Source organism: Danio rerio, chromosome 4 (genome assembly GCF_049306965.1).
Source record: "Danio rerio strain Tuebingen ecotype United States chromosome 4, GRCz12tu, whole genome shotgun sequence".
Classification (NCBI taxonomy): domain Eukaryota; kingdom Metazoa; phylum Chordata; class Actinopteri; order Cypriniformes; family Danionidae; genus Danio; species Danio rerio.
The window spans coordinates 73,420,456-73,442,159 of NC_133179.1; the positions used below are offsets into that span (position 1 = coordinate 73,420,456).

General features: G+C 35.2%; 1 protein-coding gene across 2 annotated transcripts in view; it reads left to right on the forward strand.

Annotated features, from left to right (window-relative positions):
* The window catches only part of LOC101886030 (copine-8), a 268,218-nt gene that overhangs the window by 235,669 nt on the left and 10,845 nt on the right, over positions 1 to 21,704 (forward strand). For both annotated transcript variants that reach the window (XM_073948413.1, XM_005164936.6), the window contains 4 exons: positions 878 to 1,059; positions 4,366 to 4,493; positions 17,455 to 17,557; positions 21,498 to 21,555. In XM_073948413.1, the coding sequence (XP_073804514.1) occupies positions 878 to 1,059; positions 4,366 to 4,493; positions 17,455 to 17,557; positions 21,498 to 21,555 (471 nt within the window). The remainder of the gene's footprint in view (positions 1 to 877; positions 1,060 to 4,365; positions 4,494 to 17,454; positions 17,558 to 21,497; positions 21,556 to 21,704) is intronic.

Here is a 21,704-nt window from a genome sequence, read left to right on the forward strand (position 1 = left end):
AAGAAGGTCACGTGACATACATTTCGCAACACATAGGACTACTCTGCTGTTTAGTACACTAGGTTAGTGTACTAAACACTACTTGTACTTTTTGAGTAGATAGATAGAGTAGATAGTAAGGACTCGGAAGATCTCTGCGTGTTAATTATACTAGTTTTCATATAGTTAGTTAGCTAGATGCTTCTGGGGAGTTAGATTTAGTTTGGGTTTTGTTCTTTTCGTTTCCTTAGCGCCGCCCGCGTCCCTTCTGCCAGCTCTCTTGTTTTTCCCGTCTTTAATTGTCTCAGTGTTGTACATATTGTAAATAGAATATTTTTGTCTTACTTACTTTTTCTTTATTTTTGATTAATTCGTTGTTGTTGTTCACTTTGGGATTGTAAATAAAAGCACACATATTTTGGGATTACTTTGGTTGAGTTTCCACTCATTCACTGTTTATATAAATATATTTTAATTAATCAAATGTCAAACCCCACAACCCTAGACTAACATCAGGGGTTTGTAACAATACATAATAAAACCAAATGTAATGTTCCCATGCAATAAATGTATTTAGCTAATGGTAAACAGACGAATGAACGTGTATTGTTCATAGTAAATACATTAACCAAACTGAATCTTGTACACTAGTGAGGCTCACTTGCTGAAAAGCAGCCATTATTTACCCCTTGGCAGTTCTAGTGTTAACAGTGCAATTTAAACGAGCTCACGGCTACATATAGAAACAGATGAGATGACATTTAAATGGAAAATTCCAATTTGAATAGTTTTACGCTGCATTATACGGCTTCATGCGATGCGTCTTGCCAATTAAGCTTCCCCTGGCAAATGGTTAAACTGCACTAAATGACGGCTTTTTCTTGCACCCGGTTCCCAGGCAACCCTGCCCAGCCCACCTCCCTCCATTACATGAGTCCCTACCAGCTCAACGCCTACGCCATGGCGCTGAAAGCCGTGGGGGAGATCATACAGGACTATGACAGCGACAAGATGTTCCCCGCGCTGGGCTTCGGAGCCAAACTGCCCCCTGATGGGAGAATATCCCATGAGTTCGCCCTGGTAAGCACATGTCCTACTGCGATAGCTTTATTTACCGGAGATACACGGGATATCCCGTTTATCAGGAGACACATTCTGTAATTTAGCATTTCTGAGTGATCGTTTACTACCTGTTGAGCCAAGACAGAACACTGGCTCTCATATTGTGAGCAGGTTTTAAACACCCTTTTAAAAATATAAATAAATAAAATTTAATTCTGTTAATTACAGCTGCTCATAGCTTATAATTCAGAGGTGTTTCCTGATGATTTTTGCTCTTAAATAGTATTATGATTACTACATTTTAAAATAAAAGTGACTTTTTTTGACATTTTAGGCAGTTTGAACTGATATATTGTCTGGGTCGGTCTATAATAACCAAACTATCAAAACAAAAAAAGTGTGGAATCTTTTATTTGTGTATATTTCAGTATTTTTTTTTACACAATATTTTGTAACATCAAAAGTTTTCACAGCAGCAATCAAGAAGTGCAACTTGACAGCATAAATAAATAATAAAAAAAACACAAACAGCTCTTAATTAGGGACTGCTTTTAAAGGTGCCATTGAGTGTCAAATGTTAAACTGTGTTCTGATTTCTACACAGTAGGTGTATGGCTTTGGCAAGTTCAACAATTCTCCGCAAACAATTTCATATGTGTATTTATCACCACAGGAATTACCCCTAGGCCATTCTTTTACCATATTTGGAATAGTCATGAATATTAATGAGCTCCGATGTCACTCACACACATCAGTTTCAGTTTCAGTTTCCTTTATTTATGTCATTCAAGTCATCACAATAGAATTGTAATGCAGAACGAAATTACGTTGCAAGAGACCCAACAAGAACAGAAAAAACATCACTATAAAAACACTATAAAATCCTAACATGATAAATAAGCTTTTATTATTCCATAAAATATAAAAAATATAATTATATAAGATATAACCCATTTTTTAAAAATCTCTGAAGAGAATAACTTAATACTTAAATACCTATTTCACCATTTGTTGTAATATTAACAATTTATGCTAGTTTAACAAATTTATTTATTATTTAACACTAGCTTTCAACAATGCTTAAGAAATGGTATTATTTAAAAGTCTTATAATGACAGGATCTGGAAACCGCACTGATTTGCTCCTCAGACTTCTGTAACGGCTGCCTGATGGCATGAGTGAGAGCAGGCTATGACCAGGGTGGGTTGGATCCCCTAAAATGTTATTTGCCCTAGACAGACAACGGCGTTGGTAAAGTTCCTCGATAGATGTCATTTTGACTCCAACAGACCTTTCAGCTGACTTTATAAACGTCTTAATGGTGTTCTTATCAGACACACTGCTATTCTCATACCAAAGGGAGATGCCATTTGTAAGAACACTCTCAACAGCTCCTCTGTAAAAAGTTGTGAGGATTGATTTGCTGAGATGTGCTCTTTTCAACCATCTTAGAAAGTGCAGTCGCTGGTGCGCTTTCTTCGCAAGACAAGTGGTATGGAGAGACCAAGTCAGGTTATTAGTAACATGGACCCCCAGGAATTTTATCTGCTGTACAGTCTCCACAGCAGTGTTATTAATATATACAGGGGAATAAGTGGGGCGTTTCTTCCTGAAGTCGATCACCAACTCCTTAGTTTTATCAACATTCAGAACTAAATTGTTTTCCCAGCACCACTTTGTGAAGAGCTTTACTTCCTCCCTGTAGTTCCTCTCATCATTATCCTGGATGAGACCCACTATTGTGGTGTCATCAGCATATTTAATAATGCGATTAGTGCTAAGTTTTGCACAACAATCATGGGTCATCAGAGTGTATAGCAGCGGACTCAAGACGCACCCCTGAGGGGAGCCTGTATTGAGCAGAGTGGTAGATGACGAAATACCCTCCACTCGCACAAACTGTGCACACAACATTATGTACTGGGAGTTATATGTGCAAAATAGATTTAATTTTCTTTAAATATTATATTATAAACATTATATGATGAATGATACGTAAACAAGCCTTGTTAACACTCTTCAACTGAAGCTGTAAAGGAGGTTTATTTAAGCTTGAAGGAGTGGGTGATCTTTATGCCACAAAACAGAGCTAAGAATTATCATGAACCTCTGCCAAGACAGAGTTTTATAAAGTGCATTAGCATGGTTTCACTCCAGAAAATGTTAGAGCTGAGTGATATGACGCTATTCATTCACTCTCAGTAATGATTAAATCACACTGAACTGAGCTAAACTGAACTGAACTTAAACACTAAAACCTGAACTACACTGTTCTAGTAACTATGACCATTTATGTGAAGCTGCTTTGACACAATCTACATTGTAAAAGCGCTATACAAATAAAGCTGAATTGAATTGAATTGAATAAACATTGATTAAACGCTTTTACTTTACATGTGTTTGTTGCCTCATTATAAATTTTGTAATGACCAAAATGTATTATATCCTGCATTTTTCATTCTGATGAGCTCTAAACACTCCGTGGTCATGCCAGCTTTTACTGCTTTACAAACCACCTCTCCCTTTTTCAAAATAAGAGTCCAACATACTAGATAAGCTTACAAATATGTACATTTCATATTTACAATGTTAATATAATTCATTCATTTTCCTTCGGCTTAGTCGCCACAGCCGAATGAACCGATAACTTATCCAGCATATGTTTTGCACACTGAACGCCTTTCCAAACGCAGAAGATGCCCTTTCAGCACTGGAAAACACCCATACACACACACACACACCCACACACACACACACTACGGACAATTTAGTTTAATTTATTTAATTTATTATTATATTTAATTAATTTAGTTTCACCATGTGTGGAAAACAGGGAGAACATGCAAACTTCACACAGAAACATCAACTGGTACTCGAACCAGCAACCTTCTTGCTGTGAGGCCACAGTGCTAACCACTGAGGCACTGCATCACCCAATAAAAATGTAAAAAAATATAGTGTTTTTTATTTGTTTACGTATTTTTAACTATTATTAATCTATAGAGACCTTGGGATGAAAAAGTAGCCACATATGCCACTCTAGCAACTGCATATGAACACATAGCATGCTAGCAGCAATCTAGTGTACTTGCAAATTAAAACACGTAGGAAGCACATACTGTAGCAATGCTCTGGCAACTTTCCAGAAAAACCCACCAGCCCTAAAGAGCACCTCATAGAACCCACATGACACCAAACACAACAGACAGCACTTACATTTACAAATAAAACAATGTAAATGTCTATTTCTGTTGCAGAAATCTCCATCAGATGTTGAAGGAAGCCGTGACTGCTCTAATAGTGATTTCATGTGTGTTTCTACAGAATGGAAACCCTCAGAACCCATATTGCAATGGCATTGATGGAGTCATGGAGGCGTATTACCAGAGTCTTAAATCTGTCCAGCTCTACGGTCCCACCAACTTCTCACCCGTCATCAACCATGTAGCCAGGTATGTTCCAACGATGTCAGAAGCCTAAATGTAGCAGATTTGTCCACAGTGTGTCTTTAGTCTTGTGTTGCCAGATATTCGGTGTGACAGCAGAAGATCTGAGAATTTTTGCCTAAATTGAATGTCTGTGGATCATCCAAGAGACCATGTGATGCTTTTTTCTGGGCCATGTGCAACTTAATACCCCTAATAATACCCCTTTTCCATTAAGGAGGGTTGAGTGTTGGTAGTTTCAAAGCACCAGCACTGAACCAGGATAAGGGGTTGTTAGGTTCTTAAAATTTTGCTGGTTAAAGAGTAAGAACTGTTTAATCAGGAGCTGAGGGCAGGGTTAGTGCGACCAAAGATCAACAGAAACTTTTGAACACCATTTTTGAAATCGCAGCTTAAAGCACACCAGCTCTGCCATTCGGTGTCTGTTCACATTGCTTAGCAGTTTATTGACAACTATATAAAGACAGGACCCACTTAACATAATGATAAAGTCATTATCCTCTATTGTAGTATCCATTTATACAAATTAAGCCCTATTCAGATTACACAATTTTGGCATGATTTGCTTGATACAGGTAGTGGGGATTCGTAAATAACAAATAAGCGCTGAGACGCAAGATTCAATCAGTTCTTCTTGTCTAATGTACCATAGTGCATGACAAATGAACAATGTCATGTCTGTATCGCTGAATTGTACCACCAAAAAAGTGGTACGGGACGATATTTGGTATTTTGGTACTTTTAAATAAATGTGTACTGAACCGTACTGTTCTGTACCAAATTGTATCGCTTAGTAGAAACAAGCCATTTGGGTACCAAAAAAGTGGTATGGGACGATATTTGGTATTTTGGTACTTTTAAATAAATGTGTACCGAACCGTACTGTTCTGTACCAAATTGTATCGCTTAGTAGAAACAAGCCATTTGGGTACCAATAAAGTGGTATGGGACGATATTTGGTATTTTGGTACTTTTATATAAATGCATACCGCACCATACTGTACTGTACCGAATTGTACCGCTTAGTATAATAATAATAATAATAATAATAATAATAATAATTAAAAAGGGCTTACCGCACTTTACTGTATTGAATTCTACTGCACAGTAGAAACAAGCCAAACGGGTACCAAAAACTAATTTGGTACAATATTTGATATTTTGGTGCTTTTAAATAAATGCATACCTTACTATGCTGTACTGTACTGAATTGTACCGCTTAGTAGAAATAAGCCAATTGGGAATTCCTAAAAGTTTTATGGTACGATATTTGCAATTTTGTTACTTTTGAAATAAATGCATACCGTACTTTACTGGAACGAATTGTACTGTTAAGTAAAAAACAAGCCAAATGGGTACCAAGAAAGTGGTATGGGACGATATTTGGTATTTTGGTACTCTTATATAAATGCGCACCTTACCATACTGTACTGTACCGAATTTTACCGCTTAGTGGAATAATAATTATAATTGTAATAATAATAATAATAATAATAATAATAATAATTTTAAAATGCGTATCGTACTTAACTGTATTGAATTCTACCACACAGTAGAAACAAGCCAAATGGCTACCAGAAAAGTGGTTTGGTACAATATTTTATATTTTGGTACTTTTAAATAAATTCGTACCTTACTATAATGTAGTTTACCGAATTGTACAGTTTTGTAGAAACAAGCCAAATGGGTACCAAAAAAGTGGTATGATACAAAATTTAGTATATATATACTTTTGAGATAAATGTTTACCTTACCATACTGTACTGTATAGAACTGTATCGCTCAGTAGAAACAAGCCAATTGGGTACTAAAAAAGTGGTATGGTACAATATTTGGTATTTTTGGTACTTTTAACTAAATGCGTACTTTACTGTACAGAAATGAAGCACTTAGTAGAAACAAGCCAAATGGGTATCAAAACAGTGGTATGGAACAATATTTGGTATATTGGTATTTTAAATAAATGTGTACCTTACCATACTGTACTGTATCGAACGGTACCGTTTAGTAAAAATAATCCAAATGGGTACAAAAAAAGTGGTATGGTACAAAATTTGTTTTTTTGGTACTTTTAAATAAATGCATACCGTACTTTACTGTTTTGAATTTTACCACGCAGTAGAAACTAGCCAAATAGGTACCAAAAAAGTGGTATAGTACAATATTTGGTATTTTGGTACCTTTAGATAAATGCGTACAGTACCAGACAGAACTGAATTGTACCGCTTAGTAGAATTAAGCCAAATGAGTACCAAAAAAGTGGCATATATGATATTTGGTATTTTGGTACTTTTAAACAAACACTTTATTAAATTCTACCGTGCAGTAGAAACAAGCCAAATGGGTACCAAAAAAGTGGTATGGTAGAATATTTAGTATATATGTACTTTTGAGATAAATGTTTACCTTACCATACTGTGCTGTATCGTACTATATCGCTCAGTAGAAACAAGCCAAATAGGTACCAAAAAAGTGGTATGGTACAATATTTGGTATATTGGTACTTTAAATAAATGTCTACCTTACCATACTGTACTGTATCGAACCGCTGCCACCAATTAAATGTTACGTGTTTTATGATGTTAAAGTGGGATGCTGTAACATTTAAGTGAGACAGGTGTAATGTGTGCGACAGATCAATAATGAGGCCAGGTTCAGTTACTCTCATTTAAAGCTTTTACTCAATAATTGAATTGAAACATGTAACAATAATAAATGGGGGAGAAAAAACAAACAAACAAACATTTATAATTATTATCTTTAAACAAGAACAACGAGTGTAAGCCAAATCAAAGAAATTAACAAAACAAAACAATCCTTAAATCTAATGTCTAAACTAGGCGTCAAAAAGAAACACAAATAAAAACCGAGATCTTCAGTGTGTACGACACCCGAACTAAACTAATCAAACTACAAAACTCAAAAATACACGGGTGGCAAAACACTCAAACTAATCTAACAAAACATCAATCTAAACTAAAACAAAACGAAACGGATAAGTCCGTTAAATCTTAGTTTAGGATCACACAACCATCATCATATGTTACTTAAAGCCAACAAGCAAGCAACTCGAATTATCACAGTAACTGAGAGATCACAAAATAGACGAAGCATTTGCACAAACGAATTGCGTGGAGCACAAAGCGTATGCCGAGGCAGGGCGCACACCACACACTGGACTGACAGGGCTTTAAATACTTGCGGCTCGTCCTGGGATTGGTGGAACCGGAGAGCGTCATAATGATGATGGACAGAATAATAAACCAATAAGAAACCTAGGGTTGAGCAAACGGAGAGGAGGGTGAAAAAAAACAAAAAGAAAACATAAATCATAACAGGTACGATAATTGGTATTTTAATAATTTTAAATAAATGTGTACCGTACTTTACTATTCCGAATTGTACCGCTTAGAAGAAACAAGCCAAATGGGTACCAAAACCATACAGTATTGAATTTTACCGCTCAGTAGAAATAAGCCAAATGTGTACCAACAAAAAGTGATTTGATACAATATTTGGTATTTAGGTACTTTTAAGTAAATGTGTACAGTACTTTACTGTACCCAATTGTACTGCCTAGTAGAAACAAGCCAATTGGGTACCAAAAAAGTGTTACGGTACGATATTTGGTTGGTACTTTTAAAATACATAAGTAGCAAAGTGTACTGTGCTAAATTGTATTGCTCAGTAGAAATGAGCCTAATGGGTACCAAAAAAGAGCTTTGGTACAATATTTGGTATTTTGGTACTTTTAAATAAATGAGTACCGCACTTTATTGTATCGAATTGTACCAATTAGTTGTATAAACATGTCAAATGGGTACCAAAAAAGTAGTACAGTACGATATTTTGCATGTTGGTTCTTTTGAAATGAATGCATACAATACTGTACTGTATTGAATTGTATCAGTCAGTAGAAACAACCCAAATGGGTATCAAAAAAAGTGCTACAATATTTAGCATTTTGGTAGTTTTTGACTAAATGCATAGCAAATTGTACCGCTTAATAGAAACAAGCCACATGGAGCCATGTCTCTCTTATCATCTTGTCATATTAGTGGCAGTTGAGATGCTAGAAAAGAGATCCTTCGACATGCAACAGCCTGAACTCCTCAAACCGTGCACAACCCCCCCCCCGGTGCATCATCAGCCGAACAAAGTGTGTCACAGTTACACAGAGATAATCCAATCTGAAATGGCCTGCGAGGTGTGATATGTGACCTTTAAATCTCTTTAAATAAGCCACGGAACTCCACTTGCGGAGGTAAGACTATACGATTTGATCATATGCTTTCCCAAATAAGATCACCGCAGCTCTCTTCCATCCATCAAGGAAATAACATTAAATAGCCATTAAAAACTCGGCCTATGAAAATCTGATCGGTGTGAAACCCGCAGGAATTCTAAGTATCAGATGGAGACTGAATATAAGATGGAGGGTTTTTACATTCATGCCATGAATATCAGCTATGTTAGATGCATTAACAGTCATTCCACTGTGCTGGAAAGACATTATAAAGCATTATTGCATGGTTTTATGAAGTACTTGATTCTGACTGGCTAATTACAAGATTCATAGGCATGTTATTCTCAGATAACAACCAGTAATAGTGATAACACAGGCACATCTGAGAAGAGATGAGAAGGAATAGCCTAACTCAAACCAGCAAATTGTAGTCAGGATCCAAACAAAGATACTACATATAAAAGCTATTCAAAAGTGCTGCGTAATATTAAAATGCTAACGGTCTAATCCGATTAAACGATCTATGCTAAGCTAAGCTAAAAAGTGCTCCCGCCAGACCCACAGATCAAATAAATTGATTCAAAAAATGGAAAAACTCAACTGTTTAACAGTAGGAGAGTTATAAAATGAGCATATTTCCTCCATAAACGTGTTCCTTTAAAACCTTCTTCCAGTATTTGTACTCCACTTGTTACAGTATTAGTCTGCAGGTGCATTTCCAGACTTTGATACCAACGTCAGAAAGGATTTGTGTTGAGAATTGCAGAAGATATACATTTAAAATATGGCGATTGTGTCTTATCTCCGACTAAAGCCTCATGTTCTCTTCTAGAAACGAAAAATCTGCCTTGTGTAAAGAAAAGTTTGCACTGCTGGAGGTCAGAATAAAATATGTTAAGGACACAGTGATCAGCTCGTGAGCGTCTGCATCTCCATCAGTGGCAATAAAAGAGTGGATTCATTATAGCTCAATTGCAGCAGCGAGTGTCTACGAGTGTTTCAGAATCCGCATAATAGCCAGGCCCGCTACTGCGCGGAGTAAATTGAGAGAGCGTGGCATTCGCTACCACATTAAGCATAATTGCCGGCTCCTCAGAGAATCGACATTTCGCTATCAAGAAATGCTATCTTCTCTTGTTTTGTTTGGTGCATAGGGGAATGCGGATGGATGAAGCAGTTAGTCTCACAATATCACTCAGTGTTTTTTTGGATCGATTTATTGAAAATATACAACTCAAAAGGAGCATTTTAGCTGAATATATTTGTAATATCTTTAGTGATCTATCAATGTAGTTTCTCATAAGTAATAGGGGTAAAGTTATGGATCAGCCCATAAAGGGTATTATAGATAACAAAAACGAATGAAAAAAACGAAAACTAGAATTTAAAAAAATATTCGTTAACTAAAAATATATATAAAAACAAGAGTTTTTAGGAGCTAGAACTAACTGAAGCTGTATTTTGTACTAACAAAATTTACTTATTTACTCCCAGGGCCGTTTATATATCGATGTTGATATTTAGCCGCACCCTATTGGTGTTTCGTGACATCTAATTTTTACAAGGTGTGTCGTTAGCCCATTGCTCAACCCCCTACCTGGGGTGCGTTTCTCACAACCATCGTTAGCCAACTAAGATCGCAAGTTCTGTTGTTACAAACATAGTTTGTTGATTGGCCGTTTCCCAAGTCCATCGCTCCAACGAACATTCGTTGCAAACTTGAGCACTCGCAACTACAGCTCTGGAGCTGTACTTAGAAACATAGGGCTCTATTTTGACGGTCCACGCAGGGCGCAAACGCTTTCAGGGCGTGTCAGGACGCATTTTTGCTAATTTACGGACGGGAAAATGCGCTTTGCGCCAAGGCGCATGGTCTAAAAGGGTTGAGTCTATTTTCTTAATGAGTTATAGGTGTGTTTTGAGAATAAACCAATTAGAGTCTCATCTCCCATTCCCTTTAAGAGCCAGCTGTGTCGCGCCAAGAGCGCATTCGCTATTTACAGGACGCAAAGTAAGTCTAAGTGGAAAAAATGAGCATTTCACTAGAAAACAGTTAACAGAAAACTGTTAAACAGAGCATCTACTGCATGAGAATGAGAGATAATGGATCACTTTCACTTTCGCTCTTGGATAGGGAAACCTTTACGCACAGACATCAATTAGCCTATAAATAATTAATTTTGTTAGTTAAGGGTAAAGATTTGTTTCAAAACTGTTTCTAAATTAAGTTCTAATTTCCAGCAAACAAATAAATGAACAATAATAACAAAGTGTGCTCAAAAACCTGAGTTATATCCTAAAACACCTGCTGTGCCCCATATGGTCTAAAACCTGACAGGTGGGCAAATCTAAGCTTGTTTTTAATAAAACAAATATAAATATGGATATAATAAATAATACTGCTAATAATAATAACATTATACAAAAGCAAATTGTTATGAATGAACTGAAAAAGCCTCCCGAGATGAAGACATAAAAGCAGTGATTTTTCATATTTATGTAGGCTAGAAAATAATATGTTTTGTAATATTTTAATCCTTTATATTTATATTCTATATTTATTCTTATTATATCCTATATATATCCTTAATATTTACATTTTTTCATATGTAAAGATATTTGCCTATTGCTCTCTTGTGTGTATTAAGCAGTGTGTAAGTGAGGCGCAACTCTGCGCTGGAGTTTAGACCGGGTTAGTTTTGGTCTAATGAAAAATCTATTATAGTTTCTCAAAATAGCAACGCGCCAGCGTCCGCCTCAGAACACCTTCCTTTTTAGACCAGAACGCCTATGGGCGCACATATGAGCGCTAATGCATTTGCTATTTAAACAGCGTAGCGCAACGCCTCAAAACCACTCTTGCGCCAAGCTGAAACTACCAAAAGACTATTGCGCCACACTGCGTCGGGTGTATGATAGGGCCCATAGGTTCTGGCTGTGTTCTATTCCCACTTATGCCCCCTATGCCCTATTCATTTAGAACATTCTAACATTTAAAGTTGGAATTATGAGAGCACAAAGGAATTAAGCTCATCTCTCTTAGGTGTAATTTACTTTCAAACTATTTGTACAATTCAGTTTTTGCGATCTTCATGTTTACAATTGTGCTCCCTTCGCAGTGCACTTTAAAACATTGATGTCATTTTGAACAGACTCATGGCGAAAGCTGTAGGTGACCTGTTATTTAAAAGTGGAATTTATGTTACGCCTCCAAAGCTTGTGAAAACAAAAAGTATACGTTAATGCTTTTAATTTATAGTGGGTTATTTCTTAAATATCTGTACTGTATATGACATGGACCTGCTGGTTAGAACTTTCTGCTGTGGTTTACATGCGTCAAATTGTAAAAGTAGACTTTCCAAAAATAAATAAACAATACCCTACTAATCTGCAATTCCCTCGCTGGCTCCAACGCTAACTGTACTACAATATATACATATATATATATATATATATATATATATATATATATATATATATATATATATATATATATATATATATATATATATATATATATATATATATATATATATATATATATATATATATATATATATATATAAATAAATAAATAAATAAATAAATAAATAAATAAATAAACAAATAAATATATATTATATATATAAATATATATAAATATATAAATAAATATATAAATAAATAAGACTTAAAGCGTTGTCCAATTTTTGTCAGTGAATTGAAGTTATGCGCCCTGTACGGAACACTATTGTAATGGTGTTATTGGAACAGTGTAAACACCCATCGTCTTCGGTGCACAGGGGAAGGCAGAACTTTTCCCCTCTTTTCTCTACTGGTCTAAAAGGCATCAATCATAATTTGGATTGTGCAGTAGATATTCACCCAGAGATTTATCACACAGACAAGAGTTTAAAGGGATATATAAATAAATCAGACATAGGCAACCAATCGGAATTCAAGATCAAGACCTGACCGTGCAATCGAGGCCTAACCCAATGCCTAAGAAGCAGCCTTGCACACATATTGCTCTTAGGGCTGCTATCTTGTGGGCTGTTGAATTTGACCTTGCAGATGTGTAGACAGGAGATGGTAGTGTTCTTGTGTCAAACAAAATATAACCTTTCTCTGGTTGAGCTTTTATTATACAACATTTATACTGATGATTTTGAATCTTGCACATACATTCAAAGTCAGAATTATTCGCACTAATTTAATTTTCTTTATTTTTTCTTCTTAAAATATTTCTCAAATGATGTTGAACAGATTCAGGAAATGTTCACAGTATGTCTGATAATATTTTTTCTTCTGGAGAAAGTCTTATTTGTTTTATTTCGGCTAGAATAAAAGCAGTTTTTAATATTTTAAACACCATTTTAAGGTCAATATTATTAGCCCCTTTAAGCTATATATTTCTGATAGTCTACAGAACAAACCTTCGTTATACAATAACTTGCCTAATTACCCTAACCTTAACCTAATTAACCTAGTTAAGCCTTTCAATGTCACTTTAAGCTGTATAGAAGTGTCTTAAAGAATATCTAGACCAATATTATTTACTGTCATCATGACAAAGAGAAAATAAATCAGTTAATAGAGATAATTCAGGGGGGCTAATAATTATGACTTCAACTGTATATCCTAATTTACAAAATAAAACTCAAACCCTGAAACTAATAAAAAATAAACTAACACTAAGCAATTTCAAAATATAAAAACTAATAAAACCTAGTAAATACTAATGAAAACGGACTGAATTTAAAGACAAAAACCAAAAACCAAAACTAATGAAACATCTCTAACTCGTATAACCTTGTGGCCCACAGAAATCTGCAGATTTCTTTTTTAGCAAGATGCAAGATCTGTGTGTTTAATTGGATGTGTTCAGTTAATTAGTTTGACAAATGCTGTTGAAAACCCCTCCAAACACACTAATGTGATGAATTTAATAAATTAGATCATGATCAGTATTAAATTAAATATCATATTAAACAACGTAATTAATTAGTATTAAAACACTTCATATAGGTGAACAATCACTGATGACTGTAATATGATTCTGCATACACTAATGAATTCATCAGTCTCTGTTTCTGCGTGTGTTTCATGTCAGTGCGATGTGATCTGTGAGCACTTGTACAGGTGTTATGATATCAATAAATTGGATGTTATTTATTAGATCGCGCGGTGGCGGTTCCTGCACTCCATTGAACATGTGTCGGAAAACTCATTATGTTTTTGTTATTGCACTTCAGACCTCCATGCTCACAAATCCACACTAATTAATGGTTTAAAGGGAGCCGACAGTCAGCGGACTGACACATCCGTATCTAATTTTGCATCCGTTCGGTGGTTTTTCTGAGGATGTGAAGTAAAGGACAGTCCATCAAGTCATTATCACCAATCTGTTCCCCACACACACACACACACTGAGCGTCCAGTCATCAGGGCTGAAGACAGATCCGTCACACAGCGCTGCTCTAATCTCTCTGTGTGTATTTGCCGTAGGTCAAACCCACGCGGTTTAATAATAAACCGCTTTTATATTGCCCTCACAAAGCTAATGTGCTGTTTGTCTGGGTTTCCCACTGGGCACATTTTTCTTTCTGGGGAAAAACTGTCAACAATGAGGCTCTAAAAATGTGTGTTTATGTTTGTGTTCTTGTGTTTCTCTTCCACTCATTAAGCTGACTTACACAAATGTTCAGGGATAGATCACCCAACAGTTTCAGTCTAAACCGGTTTGACTGTCTTTTGTTCTGTTGAACACAAAAGAAGATCCTTTGAATAATGTTGGAAACCTCTAACAATTGACTCCCACAGTATTTGTTTTTCCTACTTTGGAAGACAACGGTTACAGGTTTCCAGCATTCATCAAATGATGTTTTTAGGGACCGAGCGCTGGTGGTGCGTAGACCCTTTTGGAATTGCTCCATTTATTATTATTATTATTATTGTTATTATTGTTCTTCTTCTTATTATTATTATTATTAATATTATTAATAATATTATTTATATTATTATTATTATTATTATTATTATTATTATCTTTATTATTATTATTATTATTATTATTATTATTATTATTATTGTTATTATTATTGTTAATGTTATTATTATTAGAAGTATTATTATAATTATTATTAATATTATTATTAATATTATTATAATTATTATTTATTATTATTATTACTATTTTATTATTAATAGTATTGTTATTCTTCTTATTATCATTATTATTATTATCGTTGTTATTATTATTAATAATATTAATAATATTATTGAATTATTATTATTATTGTTACTATTATTAGTAGTAGTAGTATTAATATTATTATTAATATTAATAATAATAAAATTGGTATTATTATTATTTATTATTATTATTACTACTACTATTATTATTATTAATATGGTTATTATTAACATTAATACTATTATTACTAATAATATTGTTATTATTATTATTATTATTATTATTATTATTATTGTTATTATCATTTTTATTATTATTATTATTGTTATTATTATTATTGTTATTATTACTAATATTATTATTGATAATATTGTTGTTATTATTATTATTATTATTATTATTATTATTATTATTATTATTATTACTAATATCATTATTATTTTTTTATTTTATCATTATTATTATTATTATTATTATTATTATTACTGCTATTATTATCAATAATATGGTTATTATTAACATTAATACTATTATTGATAATATTATTGTTATTATTATTATTATTATTATTATTATTATTATTATTATTATTATTATTATTATTGTTATTATTGATAATATTGTTACTATTATTATTGTTATTATTATTAATATCATTATTATTATTAATATTGTTATCAATGTTATTATTAATATTATTATTAGTATTATTATTATTATTAATATTATTATTCATTATTGTTGTTGTTAATATTATTATTATTATTATTATTATTATTAATATTATTATTGTTAATGTTATTATTAATATTTTTGTTATTAATATTATTATTATTGTTGTTGTTGTTATTGTTGCTATTATTATTATTATATTGGGCAAGGCAGTGGCGGAGTAGGTAGTGCTGTTGTCTCACAGCAAGCAGGTCACTGGTTCGAGCCTCGGCTGTATTAGTTGCCATTTCTGTGTGGAGTTTGCATGTTCCCCCTGCGTTTGCGTGGTTGTCCTCCAGGTGCTTCGGTTTCCCCCACAGTCTAAAGAATTGTGGTACAGGTGAATTGGGTTGGTTAAATTGTCTGTAGTGTATGAGTGTGAATGAGTGTGTATGGATGTTTCCCAGAGATGAGTTGCAGCTGGAAGGGCATCCGCTGCGTAAAAACATGTGCTGGATAAGTTGGCGGTTCATTCCGCTGTGGCGACCACACATTAATAAAGGAACTAAGCCGAAAAGAAAATGAATAAATGAATGTTATTTTTATTATTATTTTTTATTATTATTTTTATTACTATTATTATCGTTCTCCAGAATGAATTGCATCTTCTAAAGTCTAAACTTGCTCGGATACTCACGACACTTTGCACACACCCCTAGAAGTGGCGTTTGATGGACGTTTCCGTTTGATAAAGGTTTTGGAAGTGAATGACTCGACAGCGCCATCTATGCACGTTTGACGGACTGGCCCCTGAGCTACATTTCACGCACACGTATGATAATTGCACACGTCAAACATGCCAAAAGCTTCAAAAAAGTCTCTTGGAGCAAAATCCCAAACCCAACAATAAGTTAGAAATACTTTAAATTTGCTTTTCCAAAAAAGTGCAGATTTTGCCGTTTTCAGGCGTTGTATTTTAACGAACTACTCCTAGGGGTTTTATCAGATCAACACCAAAATCAGCTATTGTCATCTAAAGGCCTTGGCGATGTGAAATTGTTAGCATCTGGAGTTTTCATCGAAGAGCGAGTCCGTAGCGGACTGACAACTTTGCCATGGAGGAGGGAAGTACTTATAACTCAAACAATGTCTGACCTGCCTGAAACATCACGATGACATTCCTCTCCTGAAGACATCTACATGCCAATATTGAGTCACAGTCATAGCGCCACCTGCTGACAGAAGGACGTTTGGCATTTGACGTTTGACGGTTCAAATGTTTTATAAAGTTCCATAATATTACATATAATATATATATATATATATATATATATATATATATATATATATATATATATATATATATATATATATATATATATATTACAAATTTTACATAATGGAAAGCCATTAGGAAAGAATGCATAACGCTTTGCTTAAATAGCTCTAGAATGAACATTTGTAGGATTTCAATCGTGTCATCTTTGTACTGAAGATCCTGAGAGGAACTGTTTTCATGTACCTAGTGTAAAGGGCATTCCACACAGCCCAAATGATCACAGAAAATACAATGACAAGCACAAGAGTGTAGGATTCACATGAGTTAGCGTTGAGTTACGCTGTAAAAAACATGTCTGTATTAATATGAATTTCATAATCAAACTCTGCAGCTGCTTCATTTATACTGAGGATAAGTTTATTACAACTGCAGATGGATTACCAGCGCACAATAGATTTGCTCGCGTCTCTACAGTTATTAGTGCTTTGTTTACCTCATAAGCTGACGGGAATAATTGTGAGGTTTACTAATAGAGTGAACTGATGTTACAGATCCAGTGTATCCTCCAGTAATGAGATGATTAATGAATATAACCATGCGTTCTCTTCCTCTCCAGATACGCCGCCTCAGTAAAGGACGGATCGCAGTACTTCATCCTCCTCATCATCACGGATGGAGTGATTTCGGATATGGCCCAGACAAAGGAGTCCATTGTTAATGTGAGTGTCCGGGCGGCTACTTTAGCTCAATAGCAATGTGTCAACGGATTAACTCCGTAGTCAATAGCTTTGTTTCCGTCCACCTATTTTTAGCCCAATCCCAGTTCTATTGTATACCCCACTTAAAATCCTACATCAGCATAAAATACATCTACTTATTATAATGTACTGTTCACGGTTGTTTTTAAGTTATTTTCAGGGCTGTGTTTTCTAAAGTTTTCATTGTGTTTATTTTAGTCTAGAGCAGGGATCACCAAACTTGTTCCTTGAGGGCCAGTGTCCTGCAGGTTTTAGCTCCAACCCTAATCAGAGGCTGCGTCTGAAACTGCACACTTCCATACTATATACAGTAGTACGCTAAAATCAGTATGCGAGCCGAGTAGTAAGTCCGAATTCATAGAATTCGAAAAACAGTATGCGAGAAGTACCCGGATGACTTATTACTTCCGGCGAGATTCTGGAGTGCGCATCCCATGCACGCTCCGCTATCCCATAATGCCCTGCGAACGAATTCATGAGTAAAGCGACGCAAATGACGCAGGTAGGTCACATGACTATGCCAAAACGGCGGATGTAGTACGTCCGAATTCCATTCATACTTTTCACGTTCATACTGTATAGAACGTACTTTTCCAACGGCCGATTAGTACGTTTAAATTCAAATGCAGTACCTACTGAGTAGTAGGCGGTTTCGGATGCAGCCAGCCACACTTGAACAAGCTAATCAAGGTATTACTAGGTATACTTGAAACACCCAGGCTGGTGTGTTGAGGCAAGTTGGAGCTAAACCTTGCAGGCCCTCCAGGACCGGGATTGGTGATTCCTGGTAAAGGGTTAGCAATATTAACTGTGAAAGACATGCTGTAAACTGATGAAAAATAAAAGGATGAACAAAGTTAATCTGGGAAGGGACAGAATAGACTGCAGTGGGTCATAATAAATCTGCTTTAAGCATCAGGAATGGAAACAAAGACATGAGAGAGAGACTGACTGACAGAGAGAGCGCTGCAGCCGGGAGGTATCCATATTGTGGATACCTCTCCAAACACTCCCAAAAACAGGCAGAACCAAACCACATACTAAACCGTGACGAGTTTTTAATTTTATTTTATTAATGAACCATCCGTCCCTAATGCAGTAGTTATTGTGGAAGGCGCAAGAACGTTTGGCAGATTACTCACTCGCCAAATTGTCATGTGCTGTATCTGGACTTTAGAAATTGTTGCTCGTCTTCAGCTCAAAAGCGTATGAGCCTCAGGTTTCCTTAGGTCTGGTGGACGTCATGTTGCAAGAATTCTCATATTCATGGATGTAACCAGAAAAAAAAAACGACAACTAACATTTCTGTATTTTGAAGTCTCAACATCAGCCGAAGGTTTGTTGTCTACAGCATCTTACTGCAATGTTTACAGTGCGGGTCCTATATTTCCGGGTTTCTTCCCACCGCAGCCTCACTTTGGTTCTTTAAAATGGCGGCCACGTGACATAAGCGTATACTCTTTTCTGACAGACTGGCCTGTTCTGTTGAGTCATCAGATAATTCTGTAGACGGATGTCAGGAATACTCGGTCACAATATTCCAAGGTACAGTATGTTATTCCCAGATAACAACTGCTAAATAACAAAGGCTCATCTGGGAACTTGTAATCAACTTTGACTGTTTTTGAGTTTTTGAATTGGTTTCAATTCCACATACTTACATCCACGTCAATATTTCCCAGAGATGGGTTGCAGCTGGAAGGGCATTCGCTGCGTAAAAACTTGCTGGATAAGTTGGCGGTTCATTCCGCTGTGGCGACCCAGGATTAATAAAGGGACTAAGCCGACGAGAAAATGAATGAATGAATGTCTTGTCAATAATAATACGTAGGTTTGTTTATACTCTACTCAGCCAGTTTTGTATCTGTCAGCTTGAAATTTTGACTGTTTGCACCAGCTTGTGAATGAATAATATGTTGGTTAGTGTGCACTACCTGACAGAAGTCTTGTGATGGATCCCAGTTGTAAGAGCAACAAATAATAACTCGACTTCATGTTGATCATTGTGGCAGAAGGTGGATTTTTCTGATGAATCATATGTTGATCTGCATCCCAATCATCACAAATACTGCAGAAGACCTACTGGAACCCACATGGACCAAGATTCTTAGAGAAATCAGTCAAGTTTGGTGAAGGAGACATCATGGTTTAGGGATCCATTCAGTATAGGAGCGGGCGAGAGTGGATGGCAACGAAGACATGAGAGAGGAGAAATTGCAAAAGGCACAAAATAAATTAGTACGAATAATTTTAAAAATGCATCCTAGAGCACATTTGCACAAAGAGTCTTTTAATAAATGAGGTATGTTAACTGTTAGTAATAGAGTGTGTTTTTTAAAACTGGGAATGGTACGTAAAATGTTTAATAATGTGGTTCCTAACTATTTGATGAACTATTTTCAAATGGTGAGGCAACAGCATTCATACAGTACTAGGAGTTGGGATTTTAATATTTGTTTATTTAAATTTAGAAGTTTAGTGGGGGAAAATATGTTTTTATATACAAGTGCAATCATGTGGAACAAACTACCAAAAGCAATCAAGGAAATAAAAGATTTAAGGTTGTTCAAAAAAGCTATTAAAAGATGGTTGTTTGGTGAGGATAATTAGTTTGCATGGTGGACGAGGATCTTTTAAATTATATGTTACTTGAGTGTGAATAGGTTGGCGGCTGGAGGGACATTGTGCTGGATAGGTTGGCTGTTCGTACCGCTGTGGCGACTCTTTGTTTTATTCTTCATTAGTATTTTGAAGCCATACATTGTTTTTATTTAACAGAGGACCACAATGGAAATAAGCCCAGGGCTTTATTGTGTTTTTATCCTCGACAGTTTTTTTTTAACAAAGTGTATGGAATACTTTTTGTACAGTTTGTCTAAAATCTGTCAAATAAAAATCAATTCAATTCAATTCAACATCAACAGCTCTAACAAGCGTAATCTAGAGGCCTTTTCCTTTCATATACGCCACTTCTGATATTAAATGATCAACTAGAAGTTATTATTTGCTCTTCCTAAAACTAAAGGCGACAAATCTTTTGTCAGGTAGAGTGTGCTCCATTCAGAAAAGTTTGTTTCTGTCAGCTTTGATTTTTTTTTTTTTTTTTTTATCTAGAGACTGAATAATGCGCAGGTTAGTGTATACTCCATTCACATGTTTACATTTCTGCCAACTTTACGTTTAAATAAAGCATGTTTATGTCAGTTTTTTACTAAGTAGCCGTGTAATAAGCGGGATAAAGTAGATGCAGGATGGTTGTTTTCACAGAACAAAGCTCTTCACTTTTATACAACAGATCAGATTTTGACCGTAACACATTAACGTTGTTATGAATGTAATAAATCAGGTGCTTGTTTGTAGTAAAATCCTTATCAGCGCCCATTGTTTTACATTTGTGGGTTTCCTTGCTGGCTTTTGCTGCTGTAGTCAGGGGAATACGTCTTTGTTGGTAGTGTGATCCCGAAAAATCTTTGTTTGAAGGGCAGTATGGCTCTTCCCTTTGCCTGTACACTTCCAAGTAATGGAGTATTGGGAAGTGTAACAGCTCAGGGGTAGAGTTGGAATTGGGATTTATTTGCATTATTGCATAATAATTAATAACCTAATGTTGTTAACCCAGGTGCAAGTTCTTTAGTATATAAAAAAAATGGCTTACAGTGGCTTTTCTGACTGCAAGAAGTGATGATTTTGTTTTCATTGACTCATTAGATGTAAGCAATGCTTTATTCTGGAGTATTTTAGTTGATATTCCAGTTTAATACACATCTTAGGATGGAAACGCAGCTATTGATAAAGGGTTAGTTCACTGAATAATTGAAATTAGGTTATTAATCACTCTCAGTGACACAATAAATCCTGAAATGATGTGTTTATTGAATGTTAATTGCTTATTGTATTCCAGGCTGCATCTCTTCCCATGTCAATTATCATCGTTGGAGTTGGACCAGCGGAGTTTGATGGTAAGAACATATGACTTTTTTTAGTTAACGTAGACTCTAAAGCAGGATTGTCTTTAGGTTTTACTCCGTTTATGTATGTCGTACATCTTCTAGCACCCTAGATGCTCTGTCTGATCTCGAGCTGGAGCGGACGATGTGATTTAGTGCTG